The sequence below is a fragment of the Pseudophryne corroboree genome, chromosome 6 (genome assembly GCF_028390025.1).
Source record: "Pseudophryne corroboree isolate aPseCor3 chromosome 6, aPseCor3.hap2, whole genome shotgun sequence".
In the NCBI taxonomy this organism is placed as follows: Eukaryota; Metazoa; Chordata; class Amphibia; order Anura; family Myobatrachidae; genus Pseudophryne; species Pseudophryne corroboree.
In genome coordinates, this window is record NC_086449.1 from 487,789,209 (window position 1) to 487,811,931 (window position 22,723).

The 22,723-nt window shown below is 47.0% G+C and overlaps 1 protein-coding gene across 2 annotated transcripts in view; it reads left to right on the forward strand.

Annotated features, from left to right (window-relative positions):
• Positions 1 to 22,723, forward strand: part of PNPLA8 (patatin like phospholipase domain containing 8) — a 215,319-nt gene that overhangs the window by 107,878 nt on the left and 84,718 nt on the right. For both annotated transcript variants that reach the window (XM_063927296.1, XM_063927297.1), the window contains one exon: positions 3,539 to 3,596. In XM_063927296.1, the coding sequence (XP_063783366.1) occupies positions 3,539 to 3,596 (58 nt within the window). The remainder of the gene's footprint in view (positions 1 to 3,538; positions 3,597 to 22,723) is intronic.

Below are 22,723 nucleotides of genomic sequence, written 5' to 3' on the forward strand. Positions count from 1 at the left end.
AGTGAGCCCACTGCGCGCTGAAATTCTTGAGACGGGCCCCCACCGTGCCTGAGTCCGCTTGTAAGGCCCCAGCGTCATGCTGAGGACTTGGCAGAAGCGGGGGAGGGCTTCTGTTCGTGGGAAGAGGCTGTCTGCTGCAGTCTTTTTCCCCTTCCTCTGCCCCGGGGCAGATATGAGTGGCCTTTTGCCCGCTTGCCCTTATGGGGACGAAAGGACTGAGTCTGAAAAGACGGTATCTTTTTCTGCTGAGAGGTGACCTGGGGTAAAAAGGTGGATTTCCCAGCCGTTGCCGTGGCCACCAGGTCCGATAGACCGACCCCAAATAACTCCTCCCCTTTATACGGCAATACTTCCATATGCCGTTTGGAATCCGCATCACCTGACCACTGTCGCGTCCATAACCCTCTTCTGGCAGAAATGGACATCGCACTTACTCTTGATGCCAGAGTGCAAATATCCCTCTGTGCATCTCGCATATATAGAAATGCATCCTTTAAATGCTCTATAGTCAATAATATATTGTCCCTGTCCAGGGTATCAATATTTTCAGTCAGGGAATCCGACCAAGCCACCCCAGCACTGCACATCCAGGCTGAGGCGATTGCTGGTCGCAGTATAATACCAGTATGTGTGTATATACTTTTTAGGATATTTTCCAGCTTTCTATCAGCTGGTTCCTTGAGGGCGGCCGTATCAGGAGACGGTAACGCCACTTGTTTTGATAAGCGTGTGAGCGCCTTATCTACCCTAGGGGGTGTTTCCCAACGTGCCCTAACCTCTGGCGGGAAAGGGTATAATGCCAATCATTTTTTAGAAATTAGCAGTTTTTTATCGGGGGAAACCCACGCTTCATCACACACCTCATTTAATTCATCTGATTCAGGAAAAACTACGGGTAGTTTTTTCACACCCCACATAATACCCTTTTTTGTGGTACTTGTAGTATCAGAAATGTTCAAAACCTCCTTCATTGCCGTGATCATGTAACGTGTGGCCCTACTGGAAAATACGTTTGTTTCCTCACCGTCGACACTGGAGTCAGTGTCAGTGTCTGTATCGACCTGAGGTAACGGGCGTTTTAGAGCCCCTGACGGTGTTTGAGACGCCTGTACAGGTATTAACTGATTTGCCGGCTGTCTCATGTCGTCAACAGTCTTTTGTAAAGTGCTGACACTATCACGTAATTCTTTCCATAAGACCATCCAGTCAGGTGTCGACTCCCTAGGGGGTGACATCACTAACACAGGCAATTACTCCGCCTCCACACCATTTTCCTCCTCATACATGTCGACGCAACGTACCGACACACAGCACACACACAGGGAATGCTCTGACAGAGGACAGGACCTTACTAGCCCTTTGGGGAGACAGAGGGAGAGTTTGCCAGCACACACCAGAGCGCTATATATATATAGGGATAACCTTATATAAGTGTTTTTCCCTGATATAGCTGCTGTATATATTTATCTGCCAAATTAGTGCCCCCCCTCTCTTGTTTTACCCTGTTTCTGTAGTTCAGGACTGCAGGGGAGAGTCAGGGAGCCTTCCTCCAACGGAGCTGTGAGGAAAAAATGGCGCCAGTGTGCTGAGGAGATAGGCTCCGCCCCCTTCTCGGCGGCCTTTCTCCCGCTTTTTTATGGAAAAATTGGCAGGGGTTAAATGCATCCATATAGCCCAGGAGCTATATGTGATGTATTTTTTGCCAAAAAGGTGTTTTTATTGCGTCTCAGGGCGCCCCCCCCCCCCCAGCGCCCTGCACCCTCAGTGACCGGAGTGTGAAGTGTGCTGAGAGCAATGGCGCACAGCTGCGGTGCTGTGCGCTACCTTATTGAAGACAGGACGTCTTCTGCCGCCGATTTTCTGGACCTCTTCAGTCTTCTGGCTCTGTAAGGGGGCCGGCGGCGCGGCTCTGGGACCCATCCATGGCTGGGCCTGTGATCGTCCCTCTGGAGCTAATGTCCAGTAGCCTAAGAAGCCCAATCCACTCTGCACGCAGGTGAGTTCGCTTCTTCTCCCCTTAGTCCCTCGATGCAGTGAGCCTGTTGCCAGCAGGTCTCACTGAAAATAAAAAACCTAAAACTAAACTTTTTTCTAAGCAGCTCAGGAGAGCCACCTAGACTGCACCCTTCTCGTTCGGGCACAAAAATCTAACTGAGGCTTGGAGGAGGGTCATAGGGGGAGGAGCCAGTGCACACCAGGTAGTCCTAAAGCTTTTACTTTTGTGCCCAGTCTCCTGCGGAGCCGCTAATCCCCATGGTCCTTTCGGAGTCCCCAGCATCCACTAGGACGTTAGAGAAATGAAATTAAATGTTTGCAGGCTAGATAATTGTAGAAAATGCAGTAAGTGATGAAGTATGATGTGTGCAGTTAATAGGGAGACCCCTATATAATTATATTTCCATATCGTTTAGGACTGGAAGGCGTACCAAGCCCCTACATTAGTTGTGTTTGGCTAAAACATAAGTGTTAGGGGATTAAATCATTGGAAAAATAATCCAGCATAGTGTAACACAATCATTGTTGTACAGATATTGTATATGTATTAGAATGTGTTAAGTACACACTATTGGGGAAGGGGGGGTGGGGGTAGGGGTGTTGGCGTGCTCCATGTATAGAGCAGTCTTCGGACCACCAGGTTTGAATTCAATCGTAACTGATAACAAAGGAGGCGGTAGCCCAGAGGCACTGACACAAAACAAAGTCTAAACAAAAGTCTTAATAGTGTATACTTTGTAGATTCTCAATATTACACCATAAAACTGATCTAGACATGTTAATATGTGCAAACCAAGCGTTATGTTTACAAATACTTCCTGGTCATCAACAAAATAGTCAAACAAGTGCACAGCATTAACAAACGATTTCTAATGGTGGGTACACACTGTGCGATATGCTCCGTGAGCGATATTGGTACCTTCCCTACCGGGCTACGTACACACTGAGCGATACAAACGATATCGCTCAGTAACGTCACGCCACGGCCGGCTCGTACATACAGTTTTGTCCGACATAGCCAAAATTGACCTGCATGTACGGCCGACAGAGGTGTTTAGCCAGAAAAAGTAACAGAATACAGGGGCCCCCAAACAAGCTAGATCCAGATAAATGAATAGATGGACCGATTTTGCAACAAGTGAAAACAATTTGCTGCACTGATGGTTGTGGCCACCATAAGCCCATGCATATGTCAACTAAACTGTCACATGTATGGCTAGCTGTATAACACAATATTACTCTGACATCACACCAATGGGAACAATGGATGTTAAAGTTCACATTATAAACTCAGATGTCAGTGGGTATTTTAGTGGGTAATTTAGGGAGCAAGGCCTCCTTGTGGGCACATTTCTTTCAGACATTTTCCCTGCTTATTGAGCTTACAATCCAGTCATTTTCTTGGGATACAGTAGTACTTATTAAGTTATGTGTTAAGCTAATGGTTTGGAACCAGGGCCACTAGCTGTCACAATTTTATACTGTAGATCCAGCTACACATTAATTTTTTGCAGCTAACTATATTTTTATTTTCATCAAAAAGGGAAAGAATGGGTTCAGACTTATTGATTGAGACGTCAAGAAATCCTCTGTGTCCTAAAGTAAGTATTTAAATAAACTGTTATTTTGATTTAATAGCCCGTTGGCGGTAATTAACCATGGCTAATAGGATATCGGACAAAGTTTGTTATATGGCAAAATGTAACCAGCATGCATTTATTGTTGCCTACTAATCCAAAACAAAGCAATATCTTTTGTTTAAGCCTTCAAATACATATTAATTTTCAGTTCTATCTTTAATTTTTGTTGCTCATACAGAAAAAAGGTAGCAAGAATTGTGCATATACTGTACACACAATCATACTTTTTTTGTTGGGATGTAGCTTTAATTAAAGGGATGTGTGCCTTGGATTAATACTTATTAACACCCAGGGTGGAATGTAATTAAGTCAGAGTTCTGCGGTTATGCAGGATGCTGGCCGAACTCTGCCTTTTTTTAAAGCGGCAATCATGTTTGACATTGTACATGATTGCCCCTTTAAAGATACTTCCAAGTTCAGCTGGCATCCCGCACGATTGCAGAACTCTGACTTCAATACATCCTGCGCCTAATGGTGACTAGGTGCTTTTGTTTGGTCTTGGCCTGAAGGGGTCCCAGGAAAAAAATTTTTTGACTCCTCCTGACATTTTTTTATTTAGTTTTTCCACCTATTTCATCAGATGACTACTGAACTCACACAACAAGCATGAAGCTGTCACTTCAAATGGTGCTGGTGTCAGTGAACAGTATCACATCTCTAAGCTCTCTGCTGTAATTAGGCTGGGCACTTCAGCTCCCAGAACTGGGGCACTTCAGCTCCCAGAACTGGGGCACTTCAGCTCCCAGAACTGGTTTACCCAGCAGATTATCTCTGATATGGCCAGCTACTTACAGCTGAGTGAGATTCAGTGACTCATCCCAATGTAAGAGTGTAGTGTTTGTGTGCAGCCAACACAGCCCAGGTCTCCATGAAATGGGTTTCACCCTTGGCCGTTGAAAATTGCATCTGTAGATTAGCTTCCAGGGGAAAGTATGATGGGAAAAAAAAAATTGTGGAACCCTGACCGATAAGAGGACCTGTATTCTGCTCCTGCTTTTGATTGTAAGCTGTTATGTCTACAGATTTGACAAAGTTTGCAGATTTCACTATTCCTACCTTCCCTGCTTGTATAACTGATTTTCTCTAACGTCCTAGTGGATGCTGGGGACTCCGTCAGGACCATGGGGATTAGCGGCTCCGCAGGAGACAGGGCACAAAAAGTAAGCTTTTAGGATCACATGGTGTGTACTGGCTCCTCCCCCTATGACCCTCCTCCAAGCCTCAGTTAGGTTTTTGTGCCCGTCCGAGCAGGGTGCAATCTAGGTGGCTCTCTTAAAGAGTTGCTTAGAAAAAGTTTTTAGGTTCTTTATTTTCAGTGAGTCCTGCTGGCAACAGGCTCACTGCTACGAGGGACTTAGGGGAGAGAAGTGAACTCACCTGCGTGCAGGATGGATTGGCTTCTTAGGCTACTGGACACCATTAGCTCCAGAGGGAGTCGGAACACAGGTCTCGCCCTGGGGTTCGTCCCGGAGCCGCGCCGCCGACCCCCCTTGCAGATGCTGAAGATTGAAGAGGTCCGGAACCAGGCGGCAGAAGACTTTCAGTCTTCATCAGGTAGCGCACAGCACTGCAGCTGTGCGCCATTGTTGTCAGCACACTTCACACAGCGGTCACGGAGGGTGCAGGGCGCGGGGGGGGGGCGCCCTGGGCATCAATGTATAATACCTGTATGGCGAAAAATACATCACATATAGCCCTTGAGGCTATATGGATGTATTTAACCCCTGCCAGATATCACAAACTCCGGAGAAGAAGCCCGCCGAAAAGGGGGCGGGGCCTATTCTCCTCAGCACACAGCGCCATTTTCCCTCACAGAAATGCTGGTGGGAAGGCTCCCATGCTCTCCCCTGCACTGCACTACAGAAACAGGGTTAAAACAGAGAGGGGGGGCACTGATTTGGCGATATGAATATATATTAAATGCTATAAGGGAGGAACACTTATATAAAGGTTGTCCCTGTATAATTATAGCGTTTTGGTGTGTGCTGGCAAACTCTCCCTCTGTCTCCCCAAAGGGCTAGTGGGTCCTGTCCTCTATCAGAGCATTCCCTATGTGTGTGCTGTATGTCGGTACGTGTGTGTCGACATGTATGAGGAAAATGTTGGTGAGGAGGCGGAGCAAATTGCCTGTAATGGTGATGTCACTCTCTAGGGAGTCGACACCGGAATGGATGGCTTATTTATGGAATTACGTGATAATGTCAACACGCTGCAAGCCGGTTGACGACATGAGACGGCCGGCGATCAAATTAGTACCTGTCCAGGCGTCTCAAACACCGTCAGGGGCTGTAAAACGCCCATTTACCTCAGTCGGTCGACACAGACCCAGACACGGACACTGATTTCAGTGTCGACGGTGAAGAAACAAACGTATTTTCCTTTAGGGCCACACGTTAAGGGCAATGAAGGAGGTGTTACATATTTCTGATACTACAAGTACCACAAAAAAGGGTATTATGTGGGATGTGAAAAAACTACCTGTAGTTTTTCCTGAATCAGATAAATTAAATGAAGTGTGTGATGATGCGTGGGTTTCCCCCGATAGAAAATTATTGGCGGTATACCCTTTCCCGCCAGAAGTTAGGGCGCGTTGGGAAACACCCCTTAGGGTGGATAAGGCGCTCACATGCTTATCAGAACAAGTGGCGGTACCATCTACAGATAGGGCCGTACTTAAGGAGCCAGCTGATAGGAGGCTGGAAAATATCCTAAAAAGTATACACACACATGCTGGTGTTATACTGCGACCAGCGATCGCCTCAGCCTGGATGTGCAGAGCTGAGGTGGCTTGGTCGGATTCCCTGACTAAAAATATTGATACCCTTGACAGGGACAGTATTTTATTGACTATAGAGCATTTAAAGGATGCATTTCTATATATGCGAGATGCGCAGAGGGATATTTGCACTCTGGCATCAAGAGTAAATGCGATGTCCATATCTGCAAGAAGATGTTTATGGACACGACAGTGGTCAGGTGATGCAGATTCCAAACGGCACAAAGATGTATTGCCGTATAAAGGGGAGGAGTTATTTGGGGTCGGTCCATGGGACCTGGTGGCCACGGCAACTGCTGGAAAATCCACCGTTTTTTACCCTAAGTCACATCTCTGCAGAAAAAGACACCGTCTTTTCAGCCTCAGTCCTTTCGTCCCTATAAGAGTCATATCTGCCCAGGGATAGAGGAAAGGGAAGAAGACTGCAGCAGGCAGCCCATTCCCAGGAACAGAAGCCCTCCACCGCTTCTACCAAGTTCTCAGCATGACGCTAGGACCGTACAGGACCCCTGGATCCTACAAGTAGTATCCAAGGGGTACAGATTGGAATGTCGAGACGTTTCCCCCTCGCAGGTTCCTGTAGTCTGCTGTACCAATGTCTCCCTCCGACAGGGAGGCAGTATTGAAAACAATTCACAAGCTGTATTCCCAGCAGGTGATAATAAAATTACCCCTCCTACAACAGGGAAAGGGGTATTATTCCACACTATATTGTGGTACTGAAGCCTGAAGGCTAGGTGAGACCTATTCTAAATCTGAAATATTTGAACACTTACAAAGGTTCAAATCCAGATGGAGTCACTCAGAGCAGTGATAGCGAACCGGGAAGAAGGGGACTATATGGTGTCCCGGGACATCAGGGATGCTTACCTCCATGTCCCAAAATTTGCCTTTCTCACCAAGGGTATCTCAGGTTCGTGGTACAGAACTGTCACTATCAGTTTCAGACGATGCCGTTGGATTGTCCAAGGCACCCCGGGTCCTTACCAAGGTAATGACCGAAATGAGGATTCGTCTTCAAAGAAAATGGACGACCTCCTGATAAGAACAAGGTCCAGAGAACAGTTGGAGGTCGGAGTAGCACTATCTCAAGTAGTTCTACGACAACACGGGTGGATTCTAAATATTCCAAAACCGCAGTTGTTCCGACGACACGTCTGCTGGTCCTAGGGATGATTCTGGACACAGTCCAGAAAAAGGTGTTTCTCCCAGAGGAGAAAGCCAGGGAGTTATCCGAGCTAATCGGGATCCTCCTAAAACCAGGAAAAGTGTCAGTGCATCATTGCACAAGAGTCCTGGTAAAAATGGTGGCTTATTGCGAAGCGATTCCATTCGGCAGATTTCACGCAAGAACTCTTCAGTGGGATCTGCTGGACAAATGGTCCGGATCGCATCTTCAGATGCATCAGCGGATAACCCTATATCCAAGGACAAGGGTGTCTCTCCTGTGGTGATTAGAGTGCTCATCTTCTAGAGGGCCGTAGATTCGGCATTCAGGATTGGATGCTGGTGACCACGGAGGCCAGCCTGAGAGGCTGGGGAGCAGTCACACAGGGAAAAAATTTCCAGGGAGTGTGATCAAGTCTGGAGAATTCTCTCCACATAAATATACTGGAGCTAAGAGCAAATTTATAATGCTCTAAACTTAGCAAGACCTCTGCTTCAAGGTCAGCCGGTATTGATCCAGTGGGATAACATCACGGCAGTCGCCCACGTAAACAGAAAGGGTGGCACAAGAAGCAGGAGGGCAGTGGCAAAACTGCAATGATTTTTCGCTAGGCGGAAAATCATGTGATAGCACTGTCAGCAGTGTTCATTCCGGGAGTGGACGACTGGGAAGCAGACTTCCTCAGCAGGCACGACCTCCACCCGGGAGAGTGGGAACTTCATAGGGAAGTTTTCCGCATGATTGTGAACCGTTGGGAAAGACCAAAGGTGGACATGATGGCGTCCCGCCCGAACAAAAAACGGGACAGGTATTGCGCCAGGTCACGAGACCTTCAGGCGATAGCTGTGGATGTCCTGGTAACACCGTGGGTGTAACAGTCGGTGTATGTGTTCCCTCCTCTGCTTCTCATAACCAAGGTATTGAGAATTATAAGACGTAGAGGAGTAAGAACTATACTCGTGGCTCCGGATTGGCCAAGAGGGACTTGGTACCCGGAACTTCAAGAGATGCTCATAGAGGACTAATGGCCTCAGGAGCTAAGAAGGGACTTGCTTCAGCAAGTACCATGTCTGTTCCAAGACTTACCGCAGCTGCGTTTGACGGCATGGCGGTTGAACGCCGGATTCTAAGGGAAAAGGCATTCCGGAAGAGGTCATACCTACCCTGGTCAAAGCCAGGAAGGAGGTGACCGCACAACGTTATCACCACATGTGGTGAAAATATGTTGCGTGGGTGAGGCCAGGAAGGCCCCACGAAGAAATTTCAACTAGGTCGATTTCTGCACTTCCTGAAAACAGGAGTGTCTATGAGCCTCAAATTGGGGTCCATTAAGGTTCAAGTTCGGCCCTGTAGGTTTTCTTCTAGAAAGAATTGGCTTCAGTTCCTGAAGTCCAGACATTTGTCAAGGGAGTATTGCATATACAGCCCCTTTTGTGCCTCCAGTGGCACCGTGGGATCTCAAAGTAGTGTTGGGATTCCTCAAATCATATTGGTTTGAACCGCTCAAATCTGTGGATTTGAAATATCTCACATGGAAAGTGACCATGCTGTTGGCCCTGGCCTCGGCCAGGCGATTGTCAGAATTGGCGGTTTTGTCTTACAAAAGCCTATATTTGATTTTCCATTCGGACGGGGCAGAACTGGGACTCGTCCCCAGTTTCTTCCTAAGGTGGTGTCAGCGTTTCACCTGAAACAACCTATTGTGGTGCCTGCGGCTACTAGGGACTTGGAGGACTCCAAGTTGCTAGACGTTGTCAGGGCCCTGAAAATATATATATATATATATATATATATATATATATATATATATATATATATATATATATATATATATATAATTCCAGGACGGCTGGAGTCAGAAAGTCTGACTTGCTGTTTATATTGTATGCACCCAAAAAGCTGGGTGCTCCTACTTCTAAGCAGACTATTGCTCGTTGGATTTGTAGTACAATTCAACTTGCACATTCTGTGGCAGGCCTGCCACAGCCAAAATCTGTAAATGCCCATTCCACAAGGAAGGTGGGCTCATCTTGGGCGGCTGCCCGAGGGGTCTCGGCTTTACAACTTTGCCGAGCAGCTACGTGGTCAGGCGGGAACACGTTTGTAAAATTCTACAAATTTGATACCCTGGCTGAGGAGGACCTGGAGTTCTCTCATTCGGTGCTGCAGAGTCATCCGCACTCTCCCGCCCGTTTGGGAGCTTTGGTATAATCCCCATGGTCCTGACGGAGTCCCCAGCATCCACTAGGACGTTAGAGAAAATAAGATTTTACTTACCGATAAATCTATTTCTCATAGTCCGTAGTGGATGCTGGGCGCCCATCCCAAGTGCGGATTGTCTGCATTACTTGTACATAATTATTGTTACAAAAATCGGGTTATTATTGTTGTGGGACATCTTTTCAGAGGCTCCTTCGTTGTTATCATACTGTTAACTGGGTTCAAATCACAGGTTGTACGGTGTGATTGGTGTGGCTGGTATGAGTCTTACCCGGGATTCAAGATCCTTCCTTATTGTGTACGCTCGTCCGGGCACAGTACCTAACTGAGGCTTGGAGGAGGGTCATAGGGGGAGGAGCCAGTACACACCATGTGATCCTAAAAGCTTACTTTTTGTGCCGTCTCCTGCGGAGCCGCTAATCCCCATGGTCCTGACGGAGTCCCCAGCATCCACTACGGACTATGAGAAATAGATTTATCGGTAAGTAAAATCTTATTATAGTATAATGCTGTAGTCTATACTGTGTTTGCACATTGTAAAATATGCTATAATTTGATGCATTGCCATAGTTGAGTAGTGTATTTTTATAGTACATAGTGCTGTATATAAAACAAGTAAGTTAGTGTAGCTGTGTGCATCTGATACCAGAGTACTTTACATCTAGATCTCTGGAACACTGCCAAGGTTTCATAGGTAGCCGGCATCACTGGTTTGCTGTTATAAGTATTTAATTACTCAAAGGGAATGAGTTATTGCATTTTCTGTGGTGAATAACTCATTTACAATGCTCACTGCATTTTAATAATGATACTTTGCTACTGCATGAAATTAACCTCTACAACATATTACTTAAGTTGATCATATGATCTATGTACTACTAAAGGTACATACACACGGTGAGATCCTTACTATGCCCGATTTTGACTATGCGATTTCCCTTGAACTCCCCCAGAGCCCGGATAGTACAGATTTTGACTATCTGTACTTTAGATTTTGTGTATGTACAATTTTGACTATACTTTGTACTAGATAGTACACTAGATAGTCAAGATTGACTTGCCTGCACAGTCTATCTAGCCTTACGATACCGACCCCACGGGAGCGCGCATCGGGATCAAATCGGTATAGCAAGCTGCCTAATACATTGAGATGTGCACTAACTTTCCTCAAGATTTTAACTATATAGTCAAAATCTTACAGATTTATCTCACCATGTGTACACACCTTTAGCTTTGGAGAGAGATAAAGTACCAACAAATCATCTCCTAACGGTCCTTTTTCAAGCACAGCCTGTAACATGGCAGTTGGGAGCCACTGGCGTATCTATAATGGATGCACAGTGTGCGGTGCACCCAGCCTCCTGGGTCCAGAGGGGCCCACACACTGCACACCCTCCACTCATATAATTATACTTACCGCTTCGTCAGCCTGGTACTGGCTGCACAGCTGCAGAAATCACCAGCATGCGCAGTAGAGTTGTCTCTGGGAACAAGGTGAGAGCTCCACGTTTTCGGATACATGCACAGTAGACACTGTTACAAAGCCAGAATCTACTGCACCGCCAGAGAGAAGGGGGCCCACACGGAGCCTGCATGGGCGTCCTCCTCTCTTCAACCGCCTCTGTTAGGAGCTGATTGGCTCTTATTGTATCTCTCTCTTAATGATTCATAACTCTTTGTCATCTATTTCAATGTTTGCATATAATCTGTGCTGTATGTATTGCTCTGAGAAGGAATGTAAGTATCACAGTAAAATACTTAACTTCTCCATAGATATTTTGAATATCTCAAAATCTGAAATTATTGTAGTATAGGTTGCCTTGATTTCAAGAATCTAGACTATTTTTACTAGTGATGTGCACCGAAAATTTTCCGGGTTTTGGTTTTGGATTCGGTTCCGCGGCCGTGTTTTGGATTCGGACGCGTTTTGGCAAAACCTCCCTGAAAATTTTTTGTCGGATTCGGGTGTTTTTTTACAAAAAACCCTCAAAAACAGCTTAAATCATAGAATTTGGGGGTCATTTTGATCCCATAGTATTATTAACCTCAATAACCCTAATTTCCACTCATTTCCAGTCTATTCTGAACACCTCACACCTCACAATATTATTTTTAGTCCTAAAATTTGCACTGAGGTCGCCGGATGACTAAGCTAAGAGACCCAAGTGGCCGACACAAACACCTGGCCCATCTAGGAGTGGCACTGCAGTGTCAGACAGGATGGCCAATTTAAAAAATAGTCCCCAAACAGCACATGATGCAAAGAAAAAAAGAGGTGCACCAAGGTCGCTGGATGGCTAAGCTAAGCGACCCAAGTGGCCGACACAAACACCTGGCCCACCTAGGAGTGGCACTGCAGTTTTCTAGCGAGAGGATGAGTGCTTCCATCCTCATGTGAATCTAAACCACTAGCCATGAACATAGGCCAGGGCCTCAGCGTTCCTTGCCACTCCGTGTCGTAAATGGCATATTGGCAAGTTTACGCTTCTCATCAGATGCTTTTAATTTTGATTTTTGGGTCATTTTACTGAACTTTTGTAGTATACTTGACGACACAGAGGTAGAGCAGTGGACTACTGTACCGTACTGCTATATATTATATACTGGTGGTCAGCAAAGTTCTGCACTGTCCTCCTACTATATAATACTGCGCACAACTAAAATGCACCACAGATATGGATGTATAGTATACTAGACAACACAGAGGTAGGTAGAGCAGTGGACTACTGTACCGTACTGCTATATAATACTGGTGGTCACTGGTCAGCAAAATTCTGCACTGTCCTCCTATACTACAATGCAGCACAGATATGGAGCATTTTTCAGGCAGAGAACGTAGATATTTGCAGCACACTGAGCACAGATATTTGCAGCACACTGAACACAGAAACTGAGAGAACGCTGCACGTCCTCTCCCGATCATCTCCAATGCACGAGTGAAAATGGTGGCGACGCGCGGCTCCTTATATAGAATACGAATCTCGTGGGATGATGACGTTCGGGCGCGCTCTGGTTAACCGAGCAAGGCGGGAAGATCCGAGTCTGCCTCGGAACCGTGTAAAATGGGTGAAGTTCGGGGGGGTTCGGATTCCGAGAAACCGAACCCGCTCATCACTAATTTTTACAGACATGCAGCATATTGAAACATAGAGAGATTAAATGATTCCTATCTTTCTCTGACGTCCTAGTGGATGCTGGGAACTCCGTAAGGACCATGGGGAATAGCGGCTCCGCAGGAGACAGGGCACATCTAAAGAAAGCTTTAGGATCACCTGGTGTGCACTGGCTCCTCCCCCTATGACCCTCCTCCAAGCCTCAGTTAGATTTCTGTGCCCGACGAGAAGGGTGCACACTAGGGGCTCTCCTGAGCTCTTTGTGAAAGTTTTAGTTTAGGTTTATTATTTTCAGTGAGACCTGCTGGCAACAGGCTCACTGCAACGAGGGACTTAGGGGAGAAGAAGTGAACTCACCTGCGTGCAGGATGGATTGGCTTCTTAGGCTACTGGACACTAGCTCCAGAGGGACGATCACAGGTACAGCCTGGATGGGTCACCGGAGCCGCGCCGCCGACCCCCTTGCAGATGCTGAACAGTGAAGAGGTCCAGAAATCGGCGGCTGAAGACTTCTCAGTCTTCATGAGGTAGCGCACAGCACTGCAGCTGTGCGCCATTGCTCTCAGCACACTTCACACCAACGGTCACTGAGGGTGCAGGGCGCTGGGGGGGGGCGCCCTGGGCAGCAATGAAAGTACCTATGCTGGCTAAAAAATACATCACATATAGCCTCTGGGGCTATATGGATGTATTTAACCCCTGCCAGGTTATCAGAAAAACGGGAGAAGAAGCCCGCCGAAAAGGGGGCGGGGCCTATTCTCCTCAGCACACAGCGCCATTTTCCCTCACAGAACTGCTGGTGGGAAGGCTCCCAGGCTCTCCCCTGCACTGCACTACAGAAACAGGGTTAAAACAGAGAGGGGGGGCACTTATTTGGCGATATTATTACATATTAAGATGCTATAAGGGAAAACACTTATATAAGGTTGTCCCTGTATAATTATAGCGTTTTGGTGTGTGCTGGCAAACTCTCCCTCTGTCTCCCCAAAGGCCTAGTGGGGTCCTGTCCTCTATCAGAGCATTCCCTGTGTGTGTGCTGTGTGTCGGTACGTTTGTGTCGACATGTATGAGGAGAAAAATGAGGAGGAGACGGAGTAGAGTGTCTGTAATAGTGTTGTCACCCCCTAGGGGGTCGACACCTGAGTGGATGTACTGTTGAAATTGCGTGACAGTGTCAGCTTTGTATAAAAGACAGTGGTTGACATGAGACAGCCGGCTACTCAGCTTGTGCATGTCCAGACGTCTCATACAGGGGCTCTAAAGCGCCCGTTACCTCAGATACAGACGCCGACACGGATACTGACTCCTGTGTCGACGGTGAAGAGACAACCGTGATTTCTAATAGGGCCACACATTGCATGATTGAGGCAATGGAAACAGTTTACATTTTTCTGATAATATGAATACCACCAAAAAAAGGGGTATTATGTTTGGTGAGGAAAAACTTCCTGTAGTTTTCCTGAATCTGAGAAATAAAATGAGGTGTGTGATGATGCGTGGGTTTCCCCCCGATAACAATTGATAATTTCTAAAAAGTTATTGGCAGTATACCTTTTCCCGCCAGAGGTTAGGGTGCGTTTGGAAACACCCCCTAGGGGGGATAAGGCGCTCACACGCTTGTAAGAACAAGGGCTCTACCTTCTTTTGAGATGGCCGCCCTTAAGGATCCTGCTGATAGAAAGCAGGAGGGTATCCTAAAATGTATTTACACACATACTGGTGTTATACTGCGACCAGCAATCGCCTCAGCCTGGATGTGCAGTGCTGGGTTGGCGTGGTCGGATTCCCTGACTGGAAGGGAGGCAGTTTTGGAAGCCATTCACAAGCTGTATTCCCAGCAGGTGATAATTAAGGTACCCCTCCTGCAACAGGGAACGGGGTATTATTCCACACTATTGTGGTACCGAAGCCAGACGGCTCGGTGAGACCGATTTTAAAATCTAAAATCTTTGAACACTTACATACAGAGGTTCAAATTCAAAATTGAGTCACTCAGAGCAGTGATTGCAAACCTGGAAGAAGGGGACTACATGATGTCTCGGGACATCAAGGATGCTTACCTTCATGTCAAAATTTACCCTTCTCACCAAGGGTATCTCAGGTTATGGTACAGAACTGTCACTATCAGTTCAGACGCTGCCGTAGGGATGGTCCACGGCACCCCGGGTCTTTACTGAAGTAATGACCGAAATGATGATATTCCTTCGAAGGAAGGGAATTTTAGTTATCCTTTACTTGGACGATTCCCTGATAAGGGTAAGATCCAGGGAACAGTTGGAGATCGGTGTAGCACTATCTCAGGTAGTGTTGCGGCAGCACGATTGGATTCTCAATATTCCAAAATCGCAGCTGGTTCCGACGACTTGTCTTCTGTTCCTAGGGATGATCCTGGACACAGTCCAGAAAGAAGGTGTTTCTCCCGGAGGAGAAAGCCAGGGAGTTATCCGAGCTAGTCAGGAACCTCCTAAAACCGAACCAAGTCTCAGTGCATCAATGCACAAGGGTTCTGGGTAGAAATGGTGGCTTCCTACGAAGCAATCCCATTCGGCAGATTCCACGCAAGACTTTCCAGTGGAACCTACTGGACAAATGGTCCGGGTCGCATCTTCAGATGCATCAGCGGATAACCCTGTCACCAGGAACAAGAGTATCCCTCCTGTGGTGGTTGCAGAGTGCTCATCTTCTAGAGGGCCGCAGATTCGGGGTCCTGGTGACCACGGATGCCAGCCTGCGAGGCTGGGGAGCAGTCACACAGGGAAGGAATATCCAGGGCTTATGGTCAAGCCTGGAGACATCACTTCACATAAATATCCTGAAGCTAAGGGCCATTTACAATGCTCTAAGCTTAGCAAGACCTCTGCTTCAAGGTCAGCCGGTGTGATCCAGTCGGACAACATTACGGCAGTCACCCACGTAAACAGACAGGGTGCCACAAGAAGCAGGAGGGCAATGGCAGAAGCTGCAAGGATTCTTCGCGGGGCGAAAAACCATGTGATAGCACTGTCAGCAGTTTTCATTCCGGGAGTAGACAACTGGGAAGCACTTTTCCTCGGCACGACCTCCACCCGGGAGAGTAAGGACTTCACCCAGAAGTCTTCCACATGATTATAAATCGTTGGGAAAAACTCGACAGGTATTGCGCCAGGTCAAGGGACCCTCAGGCAATAGCTGTAGATGCTCTGGTAACACCGTGGGTATACCAATCAGTGTATGGGTTCCCTCCTCTGCCTCTCATACCCAAGGTACTGAGATTGATAAGATGGAGAGGAGTAAGCACTATATTAGTGGCTCCGGATTGGCCAAGAAGGACTTGGTAACCGGAACTTCAAGAGATGTTCACGGAGGATCCGTGGCCTCTACCTCTAAGAAGGGACCTGCTCCAGCAAGGACCTTGTCTGTTCCAAGACTTACCGCGGCTGCATTGACGGCATGGCGGTTGAACGCCGGATCCTGAAGGAAAAAGGCATTCCGGATGAAGTCATCCCTATCCTGATCAAATCCAGGAAGGATGTAACCGCAAAACATTATCACCGCATTTGGCGAAAATATGTTGCGTGGTGCGAGGCCAGTAAGGCTCGACGGAGGAAATTCAACTGGGTCGATTCCTACATTTCCTGAAAACAGGAGTATCTATGGGCCTGAAATTGGGGTCCATTAAGGTTCAAATTTCGGCTCTGTCAATTTTCTTCCAAAAAAGAACTAGCTTCAGTCCCTGAAGTTCAGACATTTGTTAAAGGGGTACTGCATATACAGCCTCCTTTTGTGCCTTCAGTGGCACTTTTGGGATCTCCAGGTGGTTTTTGGGTTCCAAGAGTCACATTGGTTTGACCCACTTAAATCTGTGGAGTTAAAATATCTCACAGAAAAAGTGGTCATGCTGTTGGCTCTGGCCTGGGCCAGGCACGTGTCAGAATTGGTGCCTTTATCCTGTAAAAGCCCTTATCTGATTTTCCATTCGGACAGGGCGGAATTGAGGACTCGTCCTCAGTTTCTCCCTAAGGTGGTTTCAGCGTTCACCTGAACCAAACCTATTGTGGTGCCTGCGGCTACTAGGGACTTGGAGGACTCCAAGTTGCTAGACGTTGTCAGGACCCGGAAAATATATGTTTCCAGGACGGCTGGAGTCAGGAAATCTGACTCGCTGTTTATCCTGTATACACCCAACTAGCTGGGTGCCCCTGCTTCTAAGCAGACTATTGCTCGTTGGATTTGTAGTACAAGTCAGCTTGCACATTCTGTGGCAAGCCTGCCACAGCCAAAAATCTGTAAATGCCCACTCCACAAGGAAGGTGGGCTCATCTTGGGCAGCTGCCCGAGGGGTCTCGGCTTTACAACTTTGCCGAGCAGTTACTTGGTCAGGAGCAAATACCTTTGTAAAATTCTACAAATTTGATACCCTGGCTGAGGAGGACCTTGAGTTCTCTCATTGGGTGCTGCAGAGTCATCCGCACTCTCCCGCCCGTTTGGGAGCTTTGGTATAATCCCCATGGTCCTTACGGAGTTCCCAGCATCCACTAGGACGTCAGAGAAAATAAGAATTTACTTACCGATAATTCTATTTCTCGTAGTCCGTAGTGGATGCTGGGCGCCCATCCCAAGTGCGGATTGTCTGCAATACTGGTACATAATTATTGTTACCAAAAAATTCGGGTTATTGTTGTAGTGAGCCATCTTTTCTAGAGGCTCCATCTATTATCATGCTGTTAACTGGGTTCAGATCACAAGTTGTACAGTGTGATTGGTGTGGCTGGTATGAGTCTTACCCGGGATTCAAAATCCTTCCTTATTGTGTACGCTCGTCCGGGCACAGTATCCTAACTGAGGCTTGGAGGAGGGTCATAGGGGGAGGAGCCAGTGCACACCAGGTGATCCTAAAGCTTTCTTTAGATGTGCCCTGTCTCCTGCGGAGCCGCTATTCCCCATGGTCCTTACGGAGTTCCCAGCATCCACTACGGACTACGAGAAATAGAATTATCGGTAAGTAAATTCTTATTTTTCTTTTTACAAAGTATACGATTAAAATGTAATGTATTAGCCTATGCATATTTAATCTCTTTAATGTACAATAGCTCCTATTCTTAGAAACTATTATACATACTGAAATGAGTAACCATGCATTACCTTTCATTTTCTATAGCATGGGTTATTTTTAGATGAAATGCACAAATGTAACATAGCAATATTACACAATAGCCTTATGGGCATAATTCATTTTAGTAACTGTATGATACATGTCTAGCTTCATTTTTAATTTATATTAAACTAACCTAGAAAAGGAAATGTGGTTATTTTGAAACACTAAACCCTTTGTAATGCATTCCCCTTACTGATCATCTAATTCAAAACGTTTGAAAGAACTCCATTCAGAGTGGACCCAATACGTCTACTTACCATAGGCTCTTGAATCCAGAAGTGTAGTTTTTCATTAACTTCTTTGCTGATAAGAACTCATGTAGAAGTCCTCCCTTATAGTGACTGTTGCTCTGACTCGGGAGGGGGCAGGACTTGATGACGTCATCACATTGGGAATGAGATGACATTAAGCCTTCTAACCTCCAGGCAAAACATTCCAGAGATTTTTGCTCAGTATATTTCTCTTACGTCCTAGAGGATGCTGGGGACTCCGTAAGGACCATGGGGTATAGATGGGCTCCGCAGGAGATAGGGCACCTAAAAAGAACTTTTACTATGGGTGTGCACTGGCTCCTCCCTCTATGCCCCTCCTCCAGACCTCAGTTAGATCTTGTGCCCAGAGGAGAATGGGTGCACTGCAGAGAGCTCTCCAGAGTTTTCTGTTGAAAAAGAATTTTGTTAGGTTTTTTATTTTCAGGGAGTCCTGTTGGCAACAGGCTCCCTGCATCGTGGGACTGAGGGGAGAGAAGCAGAGCTGGCTTAACGGTTGGGCTCTGTTTCTAAGGCTACTGGACACCATTAGCTCCAGAGGGAGTAGGAACACAGGTCTCACCTGGGGTACGTCCCGGAGCCGCGCCGCCGTCCTCCTCACAGATGCCGAAGATAGAAGCCGGGTGAGTATGAGAAGGCAGAAGACGACATAGGCGGCAGAAGACATCAGATCTTCATGAGGTAAGGCGCGCAGCGGTAAGCTGCGTGCCATTGCTCCCATTCACACACACAGAGCAGCACTGAAGGGTGCAGGGCGCAGGGGAGTGCGCCCTGGGCAGCAATAAACCTCACATTTGGGCACTGACAAGGTAGATTAGGCTGCTGGGCAGTAATTCTACGCTCCCCCGCCATTTTCTATAAAAAAATCACCGGGACCGATGCCCGCTGTCGGGTGGGCGGAGCTTGATCTCCAGCACTAACCAGCGCCATTTTCTCCACAGAAGCTGCATGAGGAAAACGCTGGCTCCCTGGTCTCTCCCCTGCTGAACATTCAGGCTGGAAAAAAGAGGAGGGGGGCATTTTGAGCGCAGTGAGTGGGAATCTGGTCATTTTATATATAAAAGCGCTATCTGGTCATATTTTTCCAGTGTTATTAAGCGCTGGGTGTGTGCTGGCATACTCTCTCTCTCTGTCTCTCCTAAGGGCCTGGTTGGGGTTTTGTCCCCTTATAGGTTAATCCCTGTGTGTGTGGGGTGTCGGTACGTGGTGTCAACATGTCTGAAGCGGAAGGCTTTTCCAAGGAGGAGGTGGAGCAAATGAGTGGTGTGTCCCCGACGGTTGTGCCGACTCAGGAATGGATGGACATGTGGCATATGTTGAATGCAAGTGTGGCATCCTTACATAAGAGGCTTGATAAGGCTGAATTAGGGGGGACATCAGGGGGTCAATCCTCGGATTGGACCGACTCACAGGGCCCGTCGGGGTCTCAAAAGTGTCCCTTAACACAAGACACTACTACCGACACGGACTCTGATTCCAGTGTCGACTATGACGAAGTGAAATTGCACCCTAGGGTGACAAAAAGCATTCAGTGTATGATTGTGGCAATAAGGGATGTGTTGCATATTGCGGATGAACCCTCGGTCCCCGACACAAGGGTGCACATGTTTAAGGGAAAGAAACAGGTTATACATTTTCCCACATCTCATGAGCTAAATGATTTCTTTGAAAAAGCTTGGGAGACTCCGGAAAAGAGACCGCAGATACCCAAAAGAATTTATATGACATACCCCTTCCCTAAACAGGACAGGGAGCGTTGGGAATCACCTCCCACTGTGGACAAGACCCTGACACGCTTGTCCAAGAAAGTGGCGCTACTGTCTCCTGACACAGCTGCCCTTAGGGACCCTGCAGATCGCAGGCAAGAGACTACCTTAAAGTGTATTTATTCTCATACTGGAGCAGTGCTTAGACCGACAATTGCGTCGGCATGGGTGTGTAGCGCGATTTCAGCTTGGACAGATGAGCTGACAGCTGATTTTGATAAGATGGATAAGGATACTATATTCCTAACTCTAGCCCATATTAAAGACGCAGTCTTATTTATGAGGGATGCTCAAAGGGACATTGGTTTGCTGGCTTCTAGGGCCAATGCCATGTCTATTTCTGCGAGAAGATCCTTATGGACTCGCCAATGGACAGGTGATGCAGATTCCAAAAAACATATGGAAGTTCTACCCTATAAGGGAGATGTATTGTTTGGGGATGGGCTGATGGACCTGGTTTCCACAGCTACAGCAGGTAAATCAAACTTTTTACCATTTATTCCCCAACAGCAAAAGAAAGTACCACCCTATCAGATGCAGTCCTTTCGGTCGCACAAGCCCAGAAGAGGTCGGGGATCCTCCTTCCTCTCCAGAGGTAAGGGCAGAGGCGCAAAAGAGCACCTGCTTTGGCAGGTGCCCAGGAACAAAAGTCCTCCCCGGCTACTCCAAAGCCCACAGCATGACGCTGGGGCTCCCCTGAGGGAGTCAGCACCGGTGGGGGCACGTCTTCGACTTTTCAGCCAGGCCTGGGTCAGCTCAGGCCTGAATCCTTGGGTGTTGGAAATAGTTTCCCAGGGTTACCAACTGGAATTCGAGGAGGTGCCCCCGCGCCGATTTTTCAAATCGGCCCTACCAGCTTCCACATCGGAACGGGATGTAGTCTTAGCTGCAATTCAAACGCTGTGTCTACAGCAAGTAATAATCAGGGTTCCCCTGAACCAGCAGGGAAGAGGTTACTACTCAACCGTATTTGTGGTCCCGAAACCGGACGGTTCGGTCAGACCTATTTTGAATCTGAAATCCCTAAACCTGTACATAAAAAGATTCAAATTCAAAATGGAATCACTCAGAGCGATAATAGCCAATATGGGGGAGGGGGAGTTTATGGTGTCTCTGGACATAAAGGATGCGTACCTTCATGTCCCCATATATTCCCCCCATCAGGAATACCTGAGATTCGCTGTACAGGATTGTCATTACCAATTTCAGACGTTGCCGTTTGGGCTTTCCACGGCCCCGAGGATTTTCACCAAGATAATGGCGGAAATGATGGTGGTCCTGCGCAAGCATGGAGTCACAATTATCCCATACTTGGACGATCTCCTAATAAAAGCGAGATCCAGAGAGAAATTGCTGAGCAGTGTGGCGCTCTCTCTGAGAGTGCTCCAGCAACACGGTTGGATTCTAAATCTACCGAAGTCACAGTTGATTCCGACAATTCGACTAACGTTCCTAGGTATGATACTGGATACGGAACAAATGAAGGTCTTTCTCCCACTGGAGAAAGCCCAGGACATCCAGAACACTTAACAGCCTCGACAACCCGGTAAAATTTACCCATTTGATTGACTCACAGACTATTGACTTTCTGGACATCACGATCACCTTGGAAAGAGGTAGAATCAGCACAAGCCTTTACAGGAAACCAACTGATCGGAACACTCTATTGCTCCCAAGTAGCCAACACCCACCAGCCCTTAAGGGCAATCTACCAATCTTTCAATTCCTGAGAGTTATGCGTAATAACTCTAATAAGGACACTATGGAATTACAATTATCAGAGATGACTTCTAGATTCCTTGAACGGGGGTATGAGAAGAAAAGCGTACTGAGATGTCTGACTAAGGCGAGGAACAAATTTGAATCTTCCGACAGTGATACACAAGTGGCCTCTACAACGAACAGGATGGTCTTTACTACATATGATAATTTCTCTAATAGAATAAGGGGTGCCATTCGTAAGAATTGACCCATCCTCACTACCGATGATCATCTGAAATTAAAAAAGAGCCCCCCACCCATGATGGCCTACCGGAAGGCAGCCAACCTTAAGCAACTTCTTCTAAGACCAATGGCTGGCAATGAAGAACCTACCACCACAACATGGCTGCATGAGATGACCTGGATGCTTCAAATGCATGGCCTGCACCACATGTAGGGGTATGCTAACAGGCCCCCCATTCCCGCATCCCCATTCAGGAAGACCCACTGCTATTAAATATAAACTACACTGCTCTATGGACCATCTAATATATATTTTGACATGCCCATGTGGACTATATTATGTCGGAATGACCACCAGATGGTTCCGAGATAATATGGCTAATCATAGAACTTCGATTCACCAAGCAATTACTTCTGGGACTGCGGTGTTACCGGTAGCCCGACACTTCACGACATTGCGACACCAAGTTTCGGACTTGAGGTCCAAGCTTATAGACTGGATTCCACCGCTACCACGGGGTGGCGACCGTGCTCTCTTGTTGAGGAAAAGGGAAAGTCTCTGGATATACAGACTCGATACCATTGCCCCGAGGGGCATGAATGAACATAACCCATTGTCCATCTTTCTGAAATAATCTTTGGTTTTTGTCTATATGTCTCAATTACACCACATACATTTGATGATCAATACTAGGATG